The sequence below is a fragment of the Fringilla coelebs genome (assembly GCF_963513975.1).
Source record: "Fringilla coelebs genome assembly, chromosome: 22".
NCBI classification, from domain to species: Eukaryota; Metazoa; Chordata; class Aves; order Passeriformes; family Fringillidae; genus Fringilla; species Fringilla coelebs.
In genome coordinates this window covers 6,021,268-6,047,567 of record NC_140048.1, presented here as the reverse complement: position 1 = coordinate 6,047,567, position 26,300 = coordinate 6,021,268, and the positions used below count along the sequence as shown (strand labels likewise).

Below are 26,300 nucleotides of genomic sequence, written 5' to 3'. Positions count from 1 at the left end.
TGCTCAGGGAGCTGCACTTTCTGTGTCTCACCCCCAGCTGACACTCACTGGTGTTTTTCTAATATGAGTTTTACAGGGGAAACAAGATCCAAAGGCTTTCAAAGCCTCTTTACAATTTGTCAGCACCTTCCTCAGGCTGGAAGGGATGGAGTTGTTGGGAACATCATGAAACAAGTGGCACATCACCTCTTTGAAACTCAAATAGCAAGAGACCACATCAAGTCTTCAAATATTAATCTGTACTTACCAACTAATCAGCACTGACAAAAATAACCCATCTAATTATCAGAACACTACCACCTAAATAATGAATTATATGCCTTATTAAAAAGTATAATAGATTAGAGGATGTGAAACAATTGCAATTAGTAAAACAAGAAACGCTGGGAAACAAAAAAACCCTACAAGTGTGATCTGAATTGTATAAATTAATGCTCCAAAATAGCGACTGATCTCCTTCAACTCATCAAACAACAGGAACTTTTGAAGCCTATCACAATACCAGCCAATGCAATTCACCTTAAAATTGCTGGAAATTCATATGAAGACATTGTCTTTGCTGCTGAGAGTTGCTTTGGACATTACTGGGAGAGAGCCCACCCCTTTGTTGAGAGGAGGAGGGGTGGGGGACAGGGATGCTGCACAGATAACAGCCAGGGGAACGTGGGATGCCTCCAAGCACTCCACACAGGAAGCATTATCAGCTTTCCTTTAATATCACCAGGCCCCTTGGTGCTGCACATTACCCAGACTCACCCTATAAAACAGCACAAGGTGGGGAGGGAGGTGAGGGACACTCATCAAACCTCTCCATCCCATGCACAAGGAGGCATTTCCCCACCCCAGGGCTGCTCAAACCTCTGATTTTGGTGAAACACACCCTGGTGCCTCGTTCAGCCCTTTGCTTACTGCCCTGCCATCATCACCAACACCACACAGGGATCCTGGGCTCCAGCCTGACAGAGGGCAGGGTTGGATGGGCTGTGGGGGAGGAATTCTTGGCTGGCAGGGCCAGGGTGCCCAGAGCAGCTGTGGCTGCCCCTGGATCCCTGGAAGTGTCTCCCAGGCCAGGCTGGACAGGGCTGGGAGCAGCTGGGACAGTGGGAGGTGTCCCTGCCATGGCAGGGCTGAGCTCTCAGGTTCCTTCCAACCCACACCACTCTGAGATCCTGGGATCTTTGCAGAGATTCTCCAACAGATATCCACAAGATTCTCCAAGTCCTCAACCTCCCCCTGCAGTCCTCAAACACCAAGGGGTGAATAAATCCCAAAAATGCTGCTGGCTTTCTTCGTTTCACCAGGACTACTGCTGTTCCATCCTCTGCAATATTTACCTTTCTAAGGCTTTAATGCTTGCTGCAGTCCTGACACCACTCAGCTGCAGAACACACTCCTAATTGTACCCCAAGGTATAGCACAGAAGAAAAGATGTAGCACAAAAAGAAACCAAAAGCTTTAGAGGGAAAAAAAAACACCCAAATTGTTGATTGCAAAATATTTTTTAAATAAATAAAAGAAATCCCAAACTCTACATGTCTTTGAGATGGTATTATAGCACCTGAACAAAGGTCATTGATCTTTAAAATAACATCTTCCTTCCAACCCAGAAGAAAGATGATTAAATTCTTCTTCAGCTTAAAACAGCCTTTTAATAACTTGAGTGCTGTTCATGTGGACTAGAGGTTATGACAAGGACAGAGTAACTCACTTCCTGCTCAAAATTAATTTTATTTAGCTCAGCCCTCAATAACTAATGCCATTCCTTGTAAACACATCCCCAAATGTCTCCCTCCAATAACCTGCACCAACTTAAGTGAAGAAAAAGAGGCTTTTGGTTAAAAGTCCCTTGTAGTGGTCAATACACTGGAACTCACAGCTGAGTTTACAGAATTTTTCTCCTCACAGGAAATCAACGGGTACCTTTATTAAAATAAAGCATTTTTTTAATTTAATGTCCTAGCTTGCTCCACCTTTCACAAGAGGTTTTTCCCTCAAAAGAATGTGTTAACACTTCACACAAAAATATTTTTCATCTGAGCTCACTTTGAAGGGAGAATTTCAGCTGGAGACAATTCAGAAGGTCAGGAACACAACCCAAAGAGCAGAGGGGAGGGGGTGATGCATGGGCAGGGGCTGAGACCCCACCATACATTAATTTAATTTGGAGCATGTGGCTGCTCACACCAAAGCCTGCAACTGGTGGGGCACTTAGAATTTGATGTAGGAATGCTTGGATGTGTGGATCCTTCCAGAGAAATGAGTCAGCCTTTAATTCAGGCATTTTGCACTATAGTAGAAAATGAGCATTTTCTATCCAAGCTGAAAATGAACAACTTCTTGCCTACTTGCAGCTCTACCACCGAGTGTGTCAAAGCATGGGAAAGAGAAAATGACTGCAGAAGAAGTTAGCTCCAAGCCAAGGTGAAGCCAAGTGGTTTGTTTTCATTACTAAAACCCACAGCAAAGAAATGCAAAACACCAAAGAGCCCAAAGCCAACGGTGAAATTCACATTCAGTCCGAGGATTTTCTAAGGGTAAATGTTTGTTTTTATCCCAGTGCACTTAGGTCAGCTTGAATTTATGTTAATACCATCAACAGAGCAGTGCCAAAATACTCAGTGCCTGACAACCTGTGGGTAAGGGGTTTTTTACAGCTATTAATTTGTCCTGAACCAGCACTGCCCCTTTCACACTGCACACCAGGGTAAATAAAGTCTGCAGCACCTACACTAACACTGATTTTGGCCACAATCCGTGGAGACTGCAGACAACTCAACACCCTCATTTATTCTAAGAATTATTTTCTCACTAAATCCCCAATCTCCAGATTTTTGCTGTGGCATTCACATTCTCTGAAAAATCCCTTTGCCCAGGATTTCTCTCCTGGGAAGCTGAGAAGCCTCAGAGAAAAAGGAAAACAATATTATCTCATTTGCTTCTCCTGTGTTTTGCTGCTTTGGAGTGTGACTTGGAGATTGTTTATCCACAGGTGATTGTTTGGTTGGTTTCTACTGTGAATTATTTTGACTTATTGGCCAATCAGGGCCAAGCTGTGTCAGGGCTCTGGAAAGAGTCAGGAGTTTTCATTATTATCTTTTTAGCCTTCTGTAATTATCCTTTCTGCATTCTTTAGTATAATATAGGTTGAGATTCTTTAATATAATATAGTATCATAAATAATAAATCAGCCTTCTGAGAACATGGAGTCAGATTCATCATCAAAGCACCCCACAAATACAATACTCCACATTTTTGCCAGCTGCCACAAGCATGGTGGCATTTTCTTCCCAGTTTGCCATCCCTTGCCTGCCTTTCTATCCTAAATCACTGTCCTGCCTGATGTTTGCAACACCAGGTTATCACCAGTTGTGAATTTAATTAATGTGTTGTTTCTCCCTTCAACCAGATCATTAAATGGAGTTGATATATCAAATGTGCCACTGTACTCCATAACAGTGGATTTGTGATATTCCCCAGAGGTCAGAGGACACACAAACTGAGGGATGAAATTCACTGAGACATAAATATAGCATCCTCATCTGTGACAGTCGGATACAATCAGACTCCAGTGATGTGAGCATTATGCAAGAGAACTTTGTGTCTGGCCTCTTCCACAGAAATGCCACAAGACCCATACAGAAAAACAAAAACTGGCTGACAACTCATTTCATACACTGCTTCTCATTCTCCTTTCATTTGTGCTGGCAGGTCAGTAATATTTACTTTTGTTTCACCAGAGCTTGGGTAGAAAAATACCACCAGGGCAGTATTGTTATTGATTTTAAATGAAGAAGGGAGATTAAAATAGGGAATGCTCTGTTTGTTTGTTGTCCTTGAGACTGTTTGGGATCTTTTGGCCCCTCTTATGTGAATTGGCTGGATGGGGTTTGGAGCAGCCTGGTCTAGTGGAAGCTGTATCCCTGCCCACAGCAGGGGATTGGAATGGGATGATTTTTAAGGTCTCTTAAAACCCCAACCAATCTCTGATTCTGTGGTTGAGCTGGTCCCCATGTGGTTCCCAATACACATCACACACAGCCTCATTAACAAAATCATCAACAAAAGAAAAGTATCATAAAGTTGGGATGAAAACTAAAACCCAAAGCAACAGATAGCTACTGTCCACTTTGGACCAACCTGTCCAAACCAGCCCCACCACAGTGAGCCTTGGTGTCCTCCAGAGATGTCCAGCATGGACATTTGGGACCTGAGACCATCTGTGCTCCACCAGGTCCCTCAGCTGCCTGGTGCAAGGCTTTGCACAGGTAGCAGCTATGAGAAAGCGTCTTGGGAGTTAATAAATAAATAAAAACGACAAACCTTGTCCCTCTGCAATCACGTGGCTTGACTTTTATTTCTGCCTTTCTCTCTGGGTTGTGCTGAGCAGGCTGTGGCTGAGGAGAAGGTGCTGCTCTGAGAGCAGCAGCCCTGTGGAAGGTTCCCATGGTGAGCTGATTGAAATGCTAATGAACAGAGCCAGGCTGGGCTCAGACACCCGCCAGCACTCACCTCCTTCACCTGGAGCACCTCAAAGATCAGGCTCTGGGTGTAGGTCACAACCCCAAAACCCCAAGGAGGTCGTGGTGGGACACCAGGGCTTGGCAGCAGAGGCTCCCTGAGCCTGCCAGGGAGGGGCACTGGGCAAGGAGCAGTGCTGGAACATCCCAGAGGAACCAAGCCCGCCTGCAGGCACCTCCAGATGGGATTTGATGCCAGCACAGCAGGGCAGCCCTTCCCAAACACAGCCGGAATGGCCCTGAAGCGGCGGGAATGGGGCGGGATCGCTGCCCTGGCTCAGGCACAGCCGGGGGGAGAGAGCAGCACCCGGTACCGGCAGCACCCGGAGTGCCGAGCATCTCCTGCTGCCTGGGGGGAGATTCCAGCACTCCAGGGTGCGTTTCACCAAAAGCATTGGTTTGAGTAGCCCTGGGATGGGGAAATGCCTCATTGTGCATGGGATGAAGAGCTGGACACCACAAGCACTGAGGGAGAGGTTTGATGAGTGTCCCTCACCTCCCTCCCCACCTCGTGCTGTTTTATAGGGCAGGGGCTGAGTACCGCGCACTTCCTCTGGCGCTGGGGAGAGTTCACCACCCCAGTCCTGAGCATCTCCTCTGCCCGTGGACAGATTCCAGCACTCCAGTCCCGAGCATCTCCTGCTGTCTGTGGAGAGAATTCCAGCACCCCAGTCCTGTGCATCTCCTCTGCCCATGGACAGATTCCAGCACTCCAGTCCCGAGCATCTCCTCTGCCCGTGGAGAAATTCCAGCACCCCAGTCCCGAGCATCTCCTCTGCCCATGGACAGATTCCAGCACCCCAGTCCCGTGCATCTCCTGCTGCCTGTGCAGAGATTCTATCACCCCAGCTCCGAGCATCTCCTCTGCCCATGGAGAGATTCCAGCACCCCCAGTCCCGAGCATCTCCTCTGCCTGTGAAGAGATTCCAGCACCCCAGTTCTGTGCATCTCCTCTGCCCATGGAGAGATTCCAGCACCCCAGTCCCGAGCATCTCCTCTCCCATGGAGAGATTCAAGCACCCCAGTCCTGAGCATCTCCTCTGCCCGTGCAGAGATACCAGCACCCCAGCTCCAAGCATCTCCTCTGCCCGTGGACAGATTCTATCACCCCAGCTCCAAGCATCGCCTCTGCCGGGTCTGAGGTCCAGGAAAAGCCCTCGGGCAGAGCCGGTCCCTGCCCAGCCCGCACGGACCGGCCCGGACCGGCCCCGCACCTGCCCGGGGCTCCGGCGTGATGAGTCTCGCCGCGGGAGCCCTGCCAAGCTTCGAGGGCTTCGCAATTAACTTTCACAACAAACCCAAAGCCTCAAGAGCTTTTAATCTCCAAATAAGTAGGAGATGTGGGTGCCCGCCAAGGCTTTTGTGCCCGGGTTTATCGGCGAGGCGCTGATAAGGACCTTGCTGCTTTGTGTCTGTGAAAAATGTGGGTTTTATGATTGGCTTTTTGCAAATATTAAAATGAATGTTGTATGTGTTATGTTAGGAAGTTATGCTGTATTAATTTTCTTAAGTAGTGTGTTAAATAGAGTGTTAGATTATAACATAATGTTAAGATAGAAACTGTGCTATGTAGGATACTTTTTTTAAGAAAGGACTTGCACTGAGATAGCAGCCACAGGACACCGAAATCTTTCAGAAAAAAATAATTTATTGCTCTCTATTCAATCTATAGCTATTTATTTATGATTATCGAGTTCTTCCCTCTTGATCAGCCCTGAAGACACCGTTAAGATTCAGAAGAAAAAGTTGACTCTGCCCAGACAGAATCCTGTGTGTGAATGGAATTGATGCATCATGGATGAGGTGTATGAATATGCAACAGGCTGTTGTTTTAAGGGTTAATCCTCTGTTAACGTGGGTCCTTTTGGGGCTTATTTTGCCCAGAAAGAGGCACCTGGACTGTCCCTAACTCTTTGTTTCTATTCTCTCATATTGTCCTAATCCAAATTGTCCAAATTTCTATTACTCTAATTATATTACTATTTTTGTGACCATTTTATTACTATTAAACTTTTAAAATTTTAAAAACAAGTGATTGGCATTTTTCACACCTTCATTTCCACAGGAGCTCCCAGTTATCCACCTTCATTTTCACAGCAGGAGAGCAGGGAGAGGCACAGGGTAGCTGTGCAACAGGTTAGAAGTGCCACCTTTGTGCAAGGAAGCTTGAAAGAAATGCTGAAGAGCAAAGATTAAAACTCCTGCACAGGTACCATCCTCTGCAAAAACCTGGTTGTGCTGTTCTCCATCATAAAAATAAATATAAAAAGCTAAATTTATAAAATACATGTGTACATTAAAAATTTCATCACAAAGTAGCTGATCCTGCCAGCCATCAGTTACAAGAGGTGCAATAACTACCAAGACAAGCCCTGGTTGTGCTGTTCTCTATCACAAAAAAAAATAAATTAAAAAAAAAATTAAAACTATAAAATATGGGTGTACATTAAAGATTTCATCACAAGATCCTCCCTGCCAGCCATCAGTTACAAGAGGTGAAATAAGTCCCAAAACAAGCCCGGGCTTGCCTGAATAAACAGGCAGGAAGGAAATTGCTGTGTGCAGCTCCCAGCCAGGCAGGATCCTCATCAGGATTCTCTGCTGGCAGCAGCACTTGTCACACAGACAGACAGACAGACAGACAGACAGACAGACGGACACCGTGCTTGTGCCTGCAGAGTTCAGTGCCTGACCAGCACCTCATGGTGAGAATACTTTTAATAACACCCAGAACAACTCTCCTGAGGTCACACCACTCTCCCAAGCCCCTCCTCTCCCCGGGGAGCCCAGTGCACACACGCTGGCCTCAGCTTCACCCAGAACAAATTTTGGGCAAAATTCTGAAAGAATTGGCTTTATCCTGCCCAGGACAATACTTTGGCATCCTCCTCAGCTTACTCTGAGCCTCAGCTATAGCATCTGTGTGTGAAAGATGTGTGTTTTATGAATGGCTTTTCACGACTATTAAAATGGATATTATATGTGTTATGTTAGAAAGTTATGCTGTATTCATTTTCTTAATTAGTGTGTTAAATATAGTTAAGGTTTTAACATAAGGTTAAAATAGAAATTATGCTATGTAAGATACTTTTTTGCTAAAGAATGGACTTGCAGAGCAACAGCAGCCACAGGACACCCAAATCTTTCAGAGAAAGAGAATTTATTGCCCCATTATCAGGAGAAATGAACTTCTTCCTGCCTCACTCAGCCCTGCAGACGCCGTCAGGACTCAGAGGAAGAAGCTGACACTGCCCAGACAGAATCCTGTGTGTGAATGGAATTGATGCATCATGGATGAGGTGTATGAATATGCAACAGGCTGTTGTTTTAAGGGTTAATCCTCTGTTAATGTGGGGCCTTTGAAAGAGGTACCTGGACTGTCCCTAACTCTTTGTTTCTATTGTCTCATACTGCCTTAAATCCTAACTGTCCAAATTTTTATTCCTCTAATTATATTACTATTTTTATACTATTAAACACTTATAATTTTAAAAACAAGTGATTGGCATTTTTCACATGTGGTAACTTATGCCTCCCCTTCCCACCCTTGTTCCCTGTCAAACTGGAATAAAGAAAAAACTTCATGTTTTTATCCATAATCCAAGTTTATTTTCCTTAAAATTTTCTACTCATTTTCAACTTTTTGGTGTCATTAATTACCCACTTAATCCTACTTTCCTAATGACATGTACACAAGATTTCCATAAGATCAGAGCAGCTCTGCTAATCAGGGATAAACCCAGTGTACTAAAGAGGGTTATACTCTTACATTAGTCTTTCCTGTTGTTCTAATTAATGGTATTACCTTCTAAACTGTGCACACACACTTAAATAAATTTAAGATAAGCTGAAAAAGTGCTGCAAAGCAACCAGAGTATATTTAATAATTCCTACCAGTTACCTCCAGCACAACATCCTTCTACCTGAAGCCAACAATATCCATCTCTCCTCAGGATACTCAGTTTGCTAAGTGGCTTTGGCCATTGATATAAAAAACCATGAGCAAAATTATCTTCAGAGCATCACTTTGTTTTTGTTGCTTCCCCTCTCCTCACCAGATTGTCACAAGGATATCAGCACTCCTTGGCTGATTCAAGTCCAGGAAAGATGAAAAACATCTCTGCAGAATAAGCTTGTGTACTTACATCGGCAGAAACAACCAAAAAAGAATTAACAAATGAGAGCTAACCTCACAAAAAACTGCAGTTCAGCAAAATATCCCCCAATTTGGAGTCCTTATGCACAGCTGCAACTAAAAGGAAGCGGAATAAATCACAGCAAGTCTTCAAGGCCTGGATAATTTTCTTCCTTTGAGAGAATCCAAAAGTTCAGCTGCTCCCAGCTTGGAGCACACTGGAGGATCCAACACCAGCAGTTTTGAAAGTACCTGGGTGACTTCCAGCACGCAGCTGAGGTGACTCTGGGCAGGTTCTTGCAGCAGGAATCCCAAACCAACAGCCAAAGCCCCTTATTTGACAAGGGACCAGGTGTATCAGCAGGTTGATAAGGGCCCTAAAATAGGCACAGCCCTGCAAATTTACATCTCAAGGGTGCAAATGCTGCTTTTTCTGCTCCCAAGGCTACCCTTAAAGGGTCTCACCATGGAGGATTTACTTGATTTCTCCCTGCACAATATTCCAATCCACTGGGAAACGTGTCTGTGCAAAGCCAGGTTTGAGTGAACATTGTGATGAGGTCAAAAGCACCTGTGCTGACATCACAGTATGGACAGGCTGTCACTGCTCCTCTGGAATTATCTGCATTGTTCATCTGCCAACAAGCACAGTTAGTGCTTATCTGAATATGGGGTTTTAATCCTGCAAAGTGGTCGTTGCCACGGTGTTGTCATGCTAATTAACAGGTAGAGCTCTCAAGGCTTTTTTTTATGCAACCAAAATAAAACAAATATAATTGTCATCATACATTCAGATTTTTGCATCCTGTTTCCAGGACCTACAGTGTCTGGGACTGGGGTGTCCATGGCAGCAGAGGAAACACTTCAGTCCACAAACCACAAAAAAAAAAAACCCAGCCCAAGATAATACAGCTCCATTTAAATGAAAAAAAAAAAAAATCTTCAAGGAACCTACAAGGTATTCAAACCTCTTTAGTAAAGTGCTTTCCATTAATCCTGCCACACGTGAAATGCTGAATCAAAGATGTTCAGTAAATGTGCCTGTCAGAGGAATTACACCCAAAATCAAACTGCTCCCTAATGAGTGCACTCAGCAATGACAGCGATAAGCAGGGCACAGGAGATGTGTTAAATGACATCATTTACCCAAATCCGCTGGAAATGATGCATGTCCAAGGAGGAGAAGCACATAAAAAGGACCTCTGCAAAGGTGGCAAAAGGCAAAGTGCTTTCTTTGAGAAGCAGATTGTTGTCGGTGCCACTCTCAGAGCACCCGTGGCAGCTGCCTGCAGACCTTCCCACAACTCCAGCGAGCCTCAAACAACTCCTGAGCAACTTCTGGGAGTGTGAGTAAGGAGTCCCAGAGCTGGAGCCAAGCCAGGCACTGACAAGGGCATGAGAACATGGGCCAGCAGGCAAGGTGGCAGCAAGTCAGCCCTGTTCCAGCACGCCCTGCTCACCCCAGTCCCTCCCTTGGATGCCTCAGCTGCTCCTAAACTGGGGCAGTGAGCTGGGGACATCCCACCAGGGGACCCTCAGGACCAGCTGGTGACAATGCACTCAGCTGCTCTGTTCCCAGTCCCACTTCTGCCTCACCCACCCACAGCATCCATGCCCAGCAGCATCAGGACACCTTGCAGGAATCCATCCTGAAGCCAACACAGCCGCCTGGGCACTTTGTAGTTAATAAATCTTGCCAAGTTTCTGCTTATATTACAATGTGCTACCTCAAGCCAGAAGTTTTTGGTATTAAATATGGCTTTTTCACTAAATATGTGGCATTTCTGTGGTTTCACTGTGAGCTTTATGTCTTCAAAGCTCCTCCCTCCCCGACAGGAGCTGCACAGCTTTGGCCTCACCACCTCCCTCTGCTTTTCATGGAAATTTAAGAACCCTATTAATCAGCCCTTTCACCCTGAGCTGTCAGTTCTGGACCTCTCTTGACCACGAAACGAGATCATGCAGGAAACTGAAGCTCATTTGAGCAAACCCTGTGTGGCTTTAAAACAAGCTCCCTTCCCAAGGATGACAAAAACGATCTTTGCAGATTCAATTACACAATGCAAATGTGGTGGGGAGCACACCTGAAATGGTTCCTCTGCTCCTGCCTGAGCCATCACTCCAGCAGAAAAAAAAAAAACAGATTTGGGCAAAGCCATTTAGCAGCTCTGGATATACTATAGGGGATATAAAAGGTCAAGGAATTAATGTTAAGAATCTGTGGTGGATAAAACAACAGGTTCTGCTGGAGCAGATAATGCAATAATTGATGAACATAACAGCAAATAATTGGGTGCATTTAAGGCTAGAACAAACAATGATGAACACACAGAGAGAGAATATTTTACCATCACAGGATGAGGAATCTGTTTTCTGAATGTGCTGCTGTTATACCAGATCACACAAAGACATTGTTCAGCTCCAAGGGAGAATCAAAAGCCCAGCAAGAAACTCCAAGCAGGGCTCTGCTCATCCTCACACCCTTGCTGAGGAGTGACTCCAGTGAAACTGGAGAGTGTGGACAGGGCTCCAAGATGGGAACAGATCCCCCAGGGTCTCCTCCAGCATCACTGCCTGTGCCCTCCTGCCTCCCACATCAGAGGCAGCTGCATTTGGAGATTTTCCTGCTGAAAATCTCAGTATGGGCCACTAAAACCTTTACAGCAGTCCTCCAGCTTTCTTCTAACATGTTGTTTTTCCCCTTCTGCAGCTTAAGAGTGTCAAGACCATCTAAATCTTTAGCATCAAAATCAAGTCCCTCAAATCTATTCCTCAAATCAATTTGCTTTGCTTTCCACCCCTAATAGAGCAAATCTCCCTGGAAAACAGGCAAACACTTCCTGTGCTTGTGTGCCTGCAGCAAATTTCGACCCACAGCCACATCTTACACCACTTGGAAATATCCTGAAAAAAATACCATCTTATGATGGGAGGGCAGAGACCACTCAAACACTCAAGGACCAAAAGCAGAATCTTACAAATACCTTTTAACTCAGCCCTTAAGTTTATGAGATACTCCTGTGCACAGCTGAAAAAGCAGGCAAGGCCAAAGCTAAGCATTTTGGGATATTCTACTGCTAAAAGAAAGCAGGGAAGCTGATTTTGGGGAATTAGCCATGGCATGGCTGCTGCCCAGTCCCAGCACTGGGTCCCCACTCAGCTGATGATGACCAACAGTGATCCTGTGCTGCTTTTCCCAGTGGATTTCCAGGGAGGATGCTGCAGTTTAGTTAAAAGCAACAGGCTGGAGCAATGTGGGTGCTCTGCCAGCCTCCATCCTCTCTGTGCTCTGCTCTCTCACAGGCACTCACCACTGGAAAACTCCCCAGCTGTACAGTGACTGAGGGAATAGTTAGCAAGTTCATGTTCTGGCTGGAATTAAAGAGTAATGAGAGTCCACTTCTGCAAACATCATGATTTGATAAGAATTAAAAGGCAAAGGAAACTCAAAAGGTTCAAGTTTCAGGTTCTCAGTTTCAAACATGGGCAATGGCCTCAGTCTGCTGGAGCAGAGGTACAAACTCTGCTTCCCTTTCCTGCAAAAACTATTTCCCTGCCATGTCAGCTCTCGTGGTTTCATTGCTGCTGCAAAAAAGAGTCAGAGAAAAACCTGCAGATAGGCATCAGGACATTATTGTACTCCCTAATTCTCTTTACATCCCACATATTCCCACCAAACAACAATTTCCCCCACCTCCAAAAGATGCTACTTTCTGCAGAAAGGTGATTTAACTCCCCACTGAGGGAGAGCAGACTTTCTATGAGAAAGGTGGTGATGGAAAGGTTTGGGATTCTCCCCCAGGTGCCACCCAGCAAAGTGAGACAACAAAGAAGAGATGGCACAGGACAGCAGCAGGAGAGGCTGTGACACATCAGCTCACTGTCAGATAAACCCAAAGGCTCAGTTCCCAGATGCAGCCTCCAAAATCTGTGAAATCTTAATTTACAGGAAGAAGTGGCATGAAAAGATGTGAGTCAGAATGACTCTGTAAGGACCAAAAAGTATGAGAAATGGATTTATGGATGCCCTCAGAAGAGATGCTCCTCTCAGAAAAAACATTTCAGAAGCAGCAAGGGACAAGGATGATTCCCCAAGACTGTGATGAGCCCAGACCTGGACCATATGATAGCAGAGCATCCCTCAGTCCCTCTTCCTTCCTCAATGGGAAGGGTGATCCTCTCCCAAACTCTTGAGTCTCGGAGCCCACAGGAGATCCAGGATGCCACCATGCTCCCCTTCACCTTTCTGTAGGCACCTCTGCTCCTTTCCCATTGTCCAAGGGACCTGAAAGCAAATTCCAGCCTCATATACTTAAAATCTGTGGCTGACCACATATCTGAAAAGCAACAGCAAAAGAGCTTTTTCCATTTCTCTGTGCAAACACAGCCCTGCCCACTGCAGCTCTCCCACCAAGCAAGTGTCAGAAATCCTCCTGACAAAAACCCATTTCTCACTAATTGCTCTGTGCAAAAACATTTCTCTGCTGCAGCTCATCTCCTGCACTCCAAGGCAGAGGTCTTTGCAGTTCAGCAATTTTCAGACACAGACACATCACTTTATCAAGCCCAGCTGAAAATCAGAAACCTGACCCAAGAGCCACCCACAGCGAGTCTGGGTGGGAAGCAGCAGCCTGCACTACCTGTGGTCAGCTCTGTCCCCATCCCAGAGGCTCCTTGCAGGGATCTGGGGAAGGACAGCACTAACAAGATTAGGGAATCAGGAATTTATCAGATTATGGAAGCTGGAGCTGGGCTGAGGGGTACAGTATACCCCTGGGAGCCAGTGTCATGCTCAATCATGACCAAGAGCACTGCAGAGCTGTTCTGCAGGGATGCATTATCCTCCTCCTGGAGAGCCTCTGCTGCCTCAGCTCCCCTCAGATCCAAACCCATCCCCATCACTCCCTCTTGCTCTGGGGAGACACCTCCAAACCCTCCCCATCACATTTCCAAGCCTCCAATTACCCACCTTGGCCATGGGTGCAGAAGGAAAACCTCAGGAAGAGATTTTCCTCACCTTTGCAACTCCTGCAGACAAACTGACTGCAGAAAAGGCTTCAGAGCTTTCAGAAGCATTTATTCCACTCCCAGGTTCTAGTGGGACTGCTTACTTAAAAAAAAAAGCAAAACACATCCCACCTCCTGCTACCACAGGACACATTTCCAAATACCAAAATAATCTAGCTGGAGGTTCCACCAAATCCATCTCAATATCCAAAAACATCCAAAAACATAAAGGCTCAAGTAAAATAACACAGAAATGAAAAACAGGAAGGGATTGCAAAGCAACAAGCAGCAACCCCCTGAGCCTTCAGTATCCCAAGGGTGAGGATGTATCCTGAAAAATGAGCCCTCTGGGTGACTGATTCCCTGGGTTTTTCTGTGTAGCTGCTGCCCTGCCTGCTGTGTTATGAGCACGGGGTTCTGCAGATGCTGTGTCAGGAGCAGAGCACTGATCTCATGCTTTGCTGGCAAGGAGGAATCCTGAGGATTGAATTTTAACAAGCTGGAGGCTGAAGTTTTGCTCTACATGGTGCTGGGGCTCAGCACCTGGTGCACAGTGAGATTCTTGGAGCACAGAGAGGGGCAGGGAGCACTCAAGGAAAGGTGTTTGCACCCCAAGGCTGGGCCAGGAGCTCCTGCTCAAGGCTGAAAAGCCTCTTTTGGCATCTCAGAGAATTCCATATTCAGCCCCAGGGACAGAGAACACAAAGTCCACTGCTGTATCTGGAGGAAAAAGAAGAAGTCATGAGAGGACAGACTGTCCTCTTGGATGACACCCAGTGAATATCTGAGAGTGCCTGAACACAACCCACAAAATCATATCTAATCTTCCCCAAATTAAGACTGGGATTTATTTCTATGTCCCTCTGCCCACCTGCAAATCCAACACCATTTTCATGGTTATATTTCAAACTGGTGAGTCAAAAGCCCTGGATTAACTTCTCCTTCAACTTCAGTTTATTTGAGCTTACTCATCCTTAGAAGCTTCATTTTAACTCCCCTGGACAAAGCCTAAAGCAATGATAATCTAAATATTATGCTAACCATGCTGGATGAGGCTTTTGAATAGGAAAGCTCCAGAAAAGATACTTAAATTAACATCTTCAAAGACCAAGATATAGCAGGGGCCTGAAGTGTTATCAGCAGGCAGTTCCCAGTGTCTAAAGCAGCCATGGGAACATTGCTAAGCACAGATTTATTTCCCAGAACAGGCAATTGTTTTAGAGCATGAAACAAGTTGCTCCCTGAACTACGCAGGACAAAGGGAAACAAAGTAGGAAATTATTAGAAAGAGTAATAGTACAGCAAGACCTTGATCTGGTGATAAGCATGGTACAAAAATGCTCCCAATACCCAACTGGGCAGCAGTATCCAAATTCCTCAGGCTTCTTTACAGTATCAGCTCTCCAGCTCTGGAAGAACAAATAGCAGGGAAGATTTCTGAAGAGATGAAAATGGTACATTTTCAACAGCCAGAGATGATTACTCACAAAATAGCAACAGCACAGAGGTAACTGATTGCCTCCCGGGCAAAAGTCAAAGTCTTTGCATTGTAGCTATGAAAGGATACTGAGATCAAAGAGAAAAAGAAAAAACCCTATTTTAGGCTGTCATGAGCAGAAAGGTCCTCCTAGCCCCTTGGCATCACCACATACCAAGATACAACTGAAATCTTTCTTAGGCTGCACGTGCTGAGATCACAGCAAGGAGCAAGCCTTTATTTATTTCAGGAGCAGGGTGCAGCTCCTGCCCCATCCCCAGCTGAATTTTGGCAGCATCCATGGCAAACAGCAGCAATCCTCAGCACCACGGGCCAGGAGACAGTGATCACAGTGCGCCAGCACCACTCTGAAATCAGAAATGAGATAAGCCAAACACTGAGAGAGGTGTTATTAACAACACTTAGCCATTGATTGCGTGTTACATCTTCAAGCACTTTACCAACATTAATTAATTAAGGTGTTTTCCATTTAATGTAGGAAGGAGACTAAAGCAAAAACACGAGGCTGAACGGACCAAGGCATCACCAAACTTCAGTTTTCCACACAGATATTGCTTTAAACCAAACTGCTGAACATACAGGTGTATTATACAGGTTGGATATTAGGAAAAAGCTTTTCACAGAAAGGTGATAAAGTTCTGGAATGTTCTGCCCAGGGAGGAGGTGGATTCCCCATCCCTGGGTGTGTTTAACAAAGCCTGGATGTGGCTCTGGGTGCCAGGGTTGAGTTGAGGGGTTGGGGCTGGGTCGGACTCGATGATCTTGAAGGTCTCTTCCAACCCAGTGGTTCTGTAGGTTGGGCAAAGCCATGAAGCCAAAAGCCCAGAGGCACAGCCAGCATGGACAGGGGTCACAGCTAAGCCTGGCCCCACCACAGCAATGCTCTGCTGCATCCCCCTCTCAGCACCAGCATCCCACCCCGGAGCACTGGGCACATCTCTGCTCACAATCAATTCCACCAATACAAATTCAAGCAGGGATTCCAACACGAGGGTGCTGACACACAGCTGCAGAGATGTTACTGAGTGCTGCCTGTAATTGCTGTGCTAAAAGCTGGGGACATGAAGTATTGATTTCCACCCTGATCTGCATCCAAGTTTAGACAGAGGCTGCAGCCAAAATACTTCTCCCAGCTAACTCACTGGTTAAAAGAGATTGTCAGGGCTGAGAGGTTTGAATGATTAACACTCAGGCTAAGGACTGGAACAATGTACAAGTTCCATTCCTCCCTACCTACGCACACCCACCATCCTGCTCCCCCTCTTCGCAGAATTCTTTCAGTTTTGATTAAAATTAAGGAAAAGAGGCCCTCAAAACACACCTTGCCACGGCAAAAATAGCACATTGTAGCAGGAAAAAAGTCTCAGAGTGCACAAAAGGGGCAGAGTTATTACCTCCAGCTGTCTCAAGCTGCACCATAATTACACAAATAACACATCTGACATACTCAGTATTAATTACCGACTGAGCGTGGCACAGAGACACACATTCACCTCCTTCCATACAGCTTGGGACTGACCTGGAGCAGCTGCCTGCAGCTCTGTGATTGTGAGCTCCTTCCCACCACAGGGAAGGAATTCTCCCCTGTGAGGTGGGGAGGCCTGGCACAGAGAAGCTGTGGCTGCCCCATGAGCCCTGCAAGTGTCCAAGGCCAGGCTGGATGGGGACTGGAGCACCCTGGGGTAGTGGAAGATGTCCCTGCCTGTGGCAGAGAGCTGGAACTGGATGATCTTTAAAGTTCTTTGCAAGCCAAACCATTCTGGGATTCTATAAGCTAAGGGACCTGATGATTTCACCACAGGCTTTTCCTCCTGGACCAAAGCAAACTCCACCACACATCCACCAGCACACCCCAAATCTGCACTTGCAGGCTGCCACCCTATTCCCCATCCTCCTGCCTGCCTTTAATATATTTGCATAAATCAAACAGCTTGGCAGCCCTCCTACTCAGGAGACACACAACAGCAGAGCTATTCAGAGATTCTTGTTTTCACCCCATCCTTCTGAACGTCGTCTCAAAATCCTTGAGGAAAAGCATATGGCTCACTATAGATATCTTGGGCCTGTCTACACAAACACAGAGTGATGTAGGAGAGCATTTATGGCAGCATATAAACAATAGTACCAAACTTAGGGAGGAAACACAAAGCAGTGTGAATCTGCTGGGTGGGTTTTGCAGAGATCAAGTACTCTCCCCCCTTTCCTTCCTAAGCATGACAGACAAAACACTCTTTAGATACAATTTTACACTGAATGATTGACTTCTGTTACAACACCGGTGGCACAGGGCTGGATACATCACAGTGTTAATAACAGCTTATTAAATTCATGGGGAAAGACAAAGACTCATTCACAGCCACAAGGCCACGGAGTCACACCTTGCTGCGGAAGCGTCCTTTCTCCTCACTCCTACTAATCAGCGTGCCCAGCCAAATTTCTCAGCTTAGAGAGAGGGAAGATGGACCAAACCCTCCAGCATCTTCAGGGCAGGTACCACTCTCCCACCCAGCTGAGGGTGGGGCCACTCTTCCCCCTTCTCCCATCACAGGGACCCCACAACTCCAAAGCACGTGTAATCGGAGTTATAAGCAGAAACACACAGGCTTTGGGGAACAGGGCACATTTCCTTGGCACCTTTACAGGGCACCAACTGTTTTCCAGCATGCTGATAGTAAAGGAACACAAAGAGGAGTTTTTTCTCATCACTCAACAGATTAGAAAATCTCTGAGGAAAACAAAAAAAGCCCTAACCTCAGAGAACACATCCCTGTGTCCCTTGCCAGGACACGCTGCAGAAACGTGCATCTCCCCAGAAGTGTCCTGGAGAGGAAACGAAACCGAACACTGAACACACACACACACAGAAATCAGTGTGAGCACGAGCAGCTGAAGGGTTTTACCTGCTTTCCTGGCTGGAAGCCTGCATTTCCACATGCATGCCCTGTACATCGTGTCACCATCTGCATTCCTGATGCCCCTGCTCCACAGGGGAGGATGGAGGCTGGCATCCTCCTTCTGCCCTTTCAGCAGATTTTTATAAAAGCAAAGAGTCTCAGTAGCCTGGCTGTGGTGTATGGCAGAGGGTGGCTGAGATTATCCCAACCTCTGCCAGCATTTCAGAAAATCCCTGGCCACGCAGGTAACTTCACTTCCTACATCCCCACAGCCACCAGGGAGCTCAGCTGGGTGAGTGAAATTCACACCCCGCACCCCCACTACCAAAACAGTGAAACACAAACTGGATGGAATAAAACCACCAATTAATCCCTCTAAATCAGTTTGCCACCACCAACAACACACCGGCAATGCAATCCCATCAGTTCCAGCCATGGCAGGGGGGTTGAAACAAGATGATCTTTATGATCCTGTACAACTCAAAAGTGTTCTATGATTCTGTAATTCCATGATTACATCCTGCCGGCAGCAACTATGCCCCGCCAAACGCGATGCTACCCTTAAAGAGCTTCACCGAAATGCTGTTATTTAAAATAGCGCCGAACCACCCTACCAAGAGATACAGTAAATAAGTAACGAGTAAATAACAGCTACTGACGTTTTTATCACACAGGTGTAAATTCGGTTATCGGGAAAGGGGAGGGCTCGCACTATTTTTGTTCTGACATCAAGGCTGCTCGGGGTAAACTGTCATGCAAACCTGTAATTATTGGGGAAATTTAAACCTTAAAATACAGAAGCATTCAAATAAAAACGTATCACTGATGGCAACACACTTCGATTACCAGGAAACTGATTTTCAGCCTGGCGAGAGCACCACGAGTAGTACTACAGGAGCGATTCGGGCTCAGTTCCTTAACCACCACACAAAGTCCCTTCCCGCTCCCCTTGCACCCCGATTTCCACGCTCGGTCCCGAGGCACGGAGACAACTTTTCAGGGATGCGGGGGGCAGAGGGGGGGTGTGCCTGGTACGGGGGCTGTCCGAGCCTACCCGGGGGTGCCGGTGCTCGGGGTGGGTGCCGGTGCTCGGGGTGGGCTCCGGGCGCGGACCGAGCCCCGCAGCCCCAGCCCCGCGCCGGTCCGAGCCCCGCAGCCCGAGCCGGTCCGAGCCCCGCAGCCCCAGCCCCGGGCCGGTCCGAGCCCCGCAGCCCCAGCCCCGGGCCGGTCCGAGCCCCGCAGCCCCAGCCCCGGGCCGGTCCGAGCCCCGCAGCCCCAGCCCCGGGCCGGTCCGAGCCCCGGGCCGGTCCGAGCCCCGCAGCCCCAGCCCCGGGCCGGTCCGAGCCCCGCAGCCCCAGCCCCGGGCCGGTCCGAGCCCCGGGCCGGTCCGAGCCCCGCAGCCCCAGCCCCGGGCCGGTCCGAGCCCCGCAGCCCGAGCCCCGGGCCGGTCCGAGCCCCGCAGCCCCAGCCCCGGGCCGGTCCGAGCCCCGCAGCCCCAGCCCCGGGCCGGGGGCAGCCGGGGAGCGGCGGGGCCGGGGCTCCGTGCGGGGCCGGAGCGCGGATCGCGGATCGCGGCGGTAACATGGCTGCTTTCCTACCGAATTACGAAACCGGCTGAGGGCGCGGGATTACCGGGGAGAGCCGGCCAGGGGGAACCTCGGGGCGGGGTGCGGCGAGGGGATAGGAACAGAGGGGGCGGTGATGGTGGTGGCGGCGGCGGCGGGAGGATGCGGGGGCACTGAGCATTTGGGGCGGGGGGTCCCTCCTCATGCCGGGGCTGCTGGAGCCGAGCGCGGCGCCGGCAGCAGCCGCAGCACGGAAGGACCGAGCTCCGAACCCGGCGGGGAGCCCGCAACCACGGCCCGACGGGACGCGCCGGGCACCCCCAAAAATAAACAATGGACAATAACACCGAGCGGAGGCGGCGGCCGGGAGTGTCCCCCGGTGGCCGCCCGGATCCCCCTCGCCCCCTGCCCGCGGCGGGACCCACCTTGCGCGCCGTGCGGGCCGTGCTCCATGGCCGGGTCGCTGCCCAGCTCGGCCAGGCGCCGGCCGGTGGCCGCCAGCTCGGCGCGCAGCGCCGTCACCTCCTGGCCCGCCGCCTGCAGCGCCCCGTCGATGCGCAGCGCCAGCTGCTTGTTGTCGTCCATCATGTGCAGGATTTTGGCCTGGGGGGAGGGAGGAAGAGGAGGAGAGAGAGAGAGAGAGAGGTGAGAGAGGGAGCGGCGGGGGGGCGGGCAGGGGGCTGTGCTGGGCAGGGCAGGGGGGGCAGGGGCTGCTGGAGGGGAGCAGCGAGAGGGGAGTGGGCGGTGCGAGGGGGCGGCGCGAGGGGAGGGGGCTGGGAGGGTGCGAGGGGGGCTCTGCCGGGGGGACAAAGGGGAGGGGGCTCTGTGCCGGGGGAGGGGGACTCCCAGAGGGGGATGTGGAAGGGGATATGTGCAAGGGGGTGCAAAGGGAGGGGGCTTTGCAAAGGGGGACAAAGGGAGGGGAGGGGGCTGTGCGAGGCGAGCGCAAGGGGGAGAGGGGCTCTGCGAGGGGCTGTGCAGAGGGGGTACAAGAGACACAGGTTGTGCTGGGGGTGGGGGTACCCCCTACCTGTTGCCCCTCCCGGCAGCCCGGGCAGGGCCGCGACGGAGGCGGTGGCAGCTCGGCCGAGGGCATCCGCGGTGGGAGCGCGGCTGCGGCGGGCGGGTCCCTCCCGTGCGGGGGGAGCCTGCGGTGCCCGCACCGTGCCGGGAGCGAGACCCCTTCCCGCAGCCCCCCGGGAAGTTCAGGGGTGCTGCGGGGATGCTGCAGTGCTCGCCGTGAGCTCACAATGGCACCAGTGAAGAACCGTTCTGCGAACTGCGCTCCGGTTCGCCCCGAGCGTGGCCGTGCCCGGCAGCCGCCCGCAGCAGGTGGAGGAAAACGGGCTCCAGAAATCGCCCTGGAAGGATTTTGGGGCGGGGGGAAAGAGCCACCTGAGCGCTGTCACCACTGCAGCAGTACTAGTGCAGGAGCTCTTACAGCGGCGGTTCACGTGGCACGAACCCAGGGTGAAAAATCGAGAATTATTGGTATCATCCATTCGCTGGCGACTGCTAGAGGGAGCGCGGATGTTTCCCTGTGCCTTATCCATCCCTCAGAGGGATCCACTTGTGTGTTTGCCAGGGCTGCAGCAAGCCTGCAGAGCTGCCACCCTGCCCCTGGCAGCCGTGCAGATGGCTTCATCCTCACTCAAGTGAAATTGTAGAATCACAGAATGATTTGTGTTGGAAAGGACCTTAAAGATTGTCTCATTCCAACACCTTCCACCACACCTGGTTGCTCCAAGCCCCACAGACAGGGATGCTTTGGAGACCACGGTGCACGTGGCTGTACCTCCCCACTCCATCCCTGCATCCCAAATCCGCAGGCAGCCGTGCTGTGAGTTGTTACCTGTATCTGGAAAAGTTCCCAAATGAGTTTAGGAACCAGGCAGTGCCCCCATGGCAGTGGGGTGGCAGCCTGACAGGAACAGGAGTGGTGTGGGAAGCACAGTGAAGAGCCAGGATGCTGAGCAAGGAGGGGGAAGTCAGAGAAAATCATGATCTGTGAGTAAAGGGGGAGAAACAGCCCAGCACAATTTGCTAAACCCTCTGATATTTGCCTAAATTCAGGCTTTTGGCTGAACAAGCTGAGAATTTGGGGCACTTCTTTGAACTTCAGGGTGTCCTTGTGCAGCACTGGCACTGCAGAGCCCTGATTCAAAATGCAGTAAAAAGGAGAGAAAAGGGCTCCTGCTCTTGAGAGCTGCAGGGGTGGCTCCAGGAGAGGCTGGACATGAGGAAAAGCAGGAGCACATCACCATCCCACACACCCAGGGACTGAGGGGATGGGGCTCTGCAGGAGCTCTCTGGTGTGCAGAGTCCCCAGGCAGCTTCTGGGGACAGAAATGGGGAAAATCTGCTGTGTCAGAAAAATATCAAGAGCTGAAAAATATCAAGAGCAGCCTGGATCCCCCAAAACCTCAGGTCTGATCTGGATGCTGGGTACCACCAGCTCTCCAAGAGTCAAAAGGAATGAGTCCTTGGCAAGTGGCATCTAGTCCTTACATCCATCTGGATCAATCCATCTGGATATTGTAAAACAGAGAAAATTTAGCATTTATTCCATGAAATGGTACAGTGGCTTTTGCAAGGGACAATTATTTCTGGCAGGGAGTCTCCAGCAGTGTCTGCAGCCCAAGCTGGGTGCTGGACCAGGGCACTCAGAATATCAGTGGAAAGGTCTATTTTCCTTAATGAATTCCCAGAGGGCCAGCAAACAACCCACAAGGAGAATAAATGCAATTTTTGAAATTCTTTCTCCATCATCTCTACAGCCATCCCTGAATCATATAAAGTTCTGTATGTACATAAAGCAACTGAATTCCAATCAAGATAAATGCCCAGTTTCATACCTAATTTGCATGAGCATGTGCTGCAAACTGTGTTTGCAAATGGGAGAATTATGAATGTAACCAGATAACCTGAGTGTGCAATCCCAGTACTGCATATGCAAAACTTACTCATTGCACTTGAATAAAAGCAAAGCTTCAGCAAAAAGGAACTTGGCTTTAAAGCACCAGCACATTTTTTTTATCATTAAAAAAAATCAGGTTAAAGCTGATTTGAACCTTCCAAGAACCCATTTAGCTGCTAAGGCAAATTCCAAATGATGTTTCTTACTCAATCTAACTTTAATAATAGACTGGTTAAGTTGCTGCACTGTCAGAACTGGAATTTTTTAAATTTACTGACAAAGAGAATTTTTACATTAGCACGTGGTTATTTAAAAAATGTGTCCTAAAGTTGGCTGTGGCCTCATGGGTAAGTTAAAAACCTCACTCTAAAAACTCTCCTTACTACTTTCAAGCCTTCCTGAAATCCCCTGAAGAGATCTTGGAAGATTTTCTCCCTTTTCCCGTGCCTCCTCCTATCCTTACTGGGGAACAGCTGGATCCATTAAAATTGATTTTGGTCTCTCAGAGCAGAATTTGATTTCTCTGAGCTTCCTCCTGGAAGGAGCACAGAGTGTCCCAGCAATTCCAGCAATATCAGCCAGAGGAAAGGCACAAGGATGGAGCATTCCCAACCCAGCTGGGTTGTGCCAGCTCCCAGTCAGAAGGCCAAGCCTTTGCTGGAATCCTCAAAATTGGGATGAAATGAAACTTTAGGAAATGAATTGTGCCTCCATCCCTTACTCCTTTTAGTTTTAAATGAAGAAAAAAATTGAAATTAAAAGCTAATTAAAGACACAAAATTAGAAACATATTATTTCCTAAAATTGCTTTGATGATTTTTTAAAATTTTATTTTATTTATTCCAGTTTTTAGCAGGAAGTTGACAGCTCTGCAAGGAGTCTGTGTCCCAAAGGGATGGGAGTCCCTGGCCATGTAGATGAGGCATGAAGAGATTGGGAATATTTCCTAAGGACACAAGGGAAACCTGAGTCAATGCCAGTAAGTCACAAATCTTCATTCAACCTTACTACACTCAGCATCTGTTCAGGTGCTGCAAGGGGAGCCTTGAAAATCTGGGAAACACCCTCAGATTTGGGCAATGTGTTCTGGCAGTGCCATCACATCCAGGCAGGCCATTCCTCAAGAGTGTGTACATGGAATAAACATGGATAGAGGAAGATTTCAGAGTTCCACCCTTCATCTTTGCTCTTGTTACAACCTAAGGAGCACAGTAAAGGCAATATGAGAAGATTTAGAAGATGAAAAAGGGTTGAGAAGCACATGAGTACCATTCAGGCCTTCCAAACCCTTTAATTTGCTATTCAGATTACCACTTTTTATAGTTTAATATGTACAATATGCAAAGGAACCAGTTTAACTAAATGGGAAAAGCCTTCTGTGTTAAGGTTGAACGTAATCTAATAGGGCCCTTTGACTTGATTCAATTAAATCCTTCTTTTTCCAATTAAATAATCATCCAGAATTTAATAAAAATGAATTTCCATGTGTCATCCTGCAGAATGATGACCTCTGTGATGGGGAAGGCTTATGTAAATTCTGCTGATCGCTTTTTATCTGCCTCTGCCTCACTTCCTCCAAAAAAAATTGCCTTCTGTCTGTATATTTACATTAATTTCTCATCTGCTCCATGTATCTCTGTTTGCAGGAACAATTCCCAGCTGAAAGAGCTGTGAGCATCACCAGCTTCTTTCAGTACATCCTCAAAAATGGACCCTCTGTGATGGGAAAAAGATCTCCCAAGTGGGATTTTTGATCTGTGCCTCAGGTTTGTTGTGCCCTGGCATGCTGTAGGGCCAGCTTCCAACTGGCCCCTTCCAAATATCACCAGAGGCATCTCAGTGGCTGTTTCTCACCAAGAAAATCCAGTCCAAGAGACCAGCAAATTCAGCAGCAGTCCCCAGGAAAAGCACAGCCTGGCCCACATTCCAGAGTCTCTTCCAGCACATCTCCACTAAATAATTCCCATCAAAACTACAGCAGTTGTTAAGATCTACTCTTTTTTTTTTTCCCCCTTGCAAAGGTGTATTTATAACTGCATTTTACCCCCCTCTCCCTCATAAAATATGGAGCACCAACTCTTTCCTTCCTCAGCTTCCTCAGCAGCATCTTTATTCAAGCCTTGCTGATGTGGTACTGCTGCAATCACTTATTAGTTATTAAAACTAATATCTTATAAATTATTAAAACTTATAACTAAGTTATAGTTACTAACTTATAAGTTATTAAAACTGAATTAAACAGAGCTAAAGATGGACAGGTTAAAAATATGAGTGAATATTCTGTTTCTCCCCTTGCCACATTTCCCCATCTCTTTCTCTGTGAGGGTAAAATGGTCTTGGCGACCTTCCTGTGCTGCACATCCCTGGGGACCATGAAAACAAACCCATTAATGTTTATAAAGTGTCTCAGACTGGGGGAATTACATCACTGTGGCGAGATACAAGCTTAATGGATCAAAACAAACCCCAGCTCCAAACCCCCCAGCTTAGACACATCTCAGTTACCCGGCACAAACCTCAAGGAATCCCACTGAGAAGGGATAATTGAGAGAAAAATGTGATCCCAGAGATTTTTCTGCAGTAAACCCATTTTATGTTAATAGAAAGCAGATTTCTAGACCCCTTTGCAAACCAATGACTTCCACAGCATATTTCACAGCTGAGCACATCCATGGCACCAGCTTTGGACACGGGGCTATTAAACCCAACATTTGTTTAATGAATTACAGCAGTCCATGAATCTGGGTGTGCTCAGCCTGTTTTTACATGTTTATTGTCAGCAGCCAGCTCTGCATGAGCAGGTATCAGCCTCAGTGATGACCTCTCACTGCAATGGACCCAAAATTGTTTTTGGGTTCTGCTTTCTTATCCAAGATTACCCAGGAGGTTCAGGGTCTCTGCTAAACACAAAACCTTTTGGGTTCAGTGCCAGTTTGGGGTGTTTTCTCCTTGATGATGAACTGCTGTGCATCTCCCCCCTGCCTGGGGTTGGTCCCTGTGACTGAAGGGTGGATTAAGCCATTAAAACTCACACATTCCAGCAAGGTTGATGTGCTGAAGCCATCTCCAAGATGACCCCACTCTCACCTCACCAGTCAATCTATAAACCCTGACAAAAAATTAACTCTGGTTCACCCTCCTATTTTAACATGTTATCCACTGCAAACTATGTGTGAAGTGCTCCCTTTCATGGCAGATAGAAACAGTAGTGATGATGTGCTGGGATCATTTTGCTTTCCTGCAAAATGCCTCTGATTTATGGTGGTCTCCACTCCAGGAGCAGTTTTGGAGTCCTTCAGGCTGGAAGAGACCCTAAGGACCATCTCATTCCACCCCTTGCCATGGGCAGAGACACCTTCCTCTGTCCCAGGCTGCTCCAAGCCCTGTCCATCCTGGCCTTGGACACTTCCAGGGATCCAGGGGCAGCCACAACTTCTCAGTGCCAGGGCCTCAGCACCCTCACAGCCAAGAATTTCTTCCTCATATCCAGTGTCAGTGGGAAGCCATTCCCCCCTGTCCTGTCATTTCAGGTGAAGTCTGAACGAAATTCCACTTTCCCCTCTTTTCCCCATCACAAATTAGGGAGCTTTGGTTGGGCTTTCTCAGAACTGCCAGGCTGATTTGGGAGATCCTGCTGATCCCCCAAGACATCTCTGGGAAGGTGGGAATGGGGATTCTCTGGAGATATGATCTTTGCAGCCCCAATTTACCTCCTGCTCTGCTGTGAGGAGCATCATGTGGAAACTCACACGAATAGTGAGGATGCG

At 48.1% G+C, this 26,300-nt stretch overlaps 1 protein-coding gene across 1 annotated transcript in view; it reads right to left on the bottom strand.

Moving 5' to 3' along the window:
- KAZN (kazrin, periplakin interacting protein) overlaps positions 1–20,074 on the bottom strand; it is an 89,778-nt gene extending 69,704 nt beyond the window's left edge. The window contains exon 1 of the mRNA XM_084220145.1: positions 20,042–20,074. Coding sequence (XP_084076271.1) covers positions 20,042–20,069 — 28 coding nt within the window. The 5' untranslated portion in view covers positions 20,070–20,074. The remainder of the gene's footprint in view (positions 1–20,041) is intronic.
- Between the last annotated feature and the right edge of the window lie 6,226 nt (positions 20,075–26,300).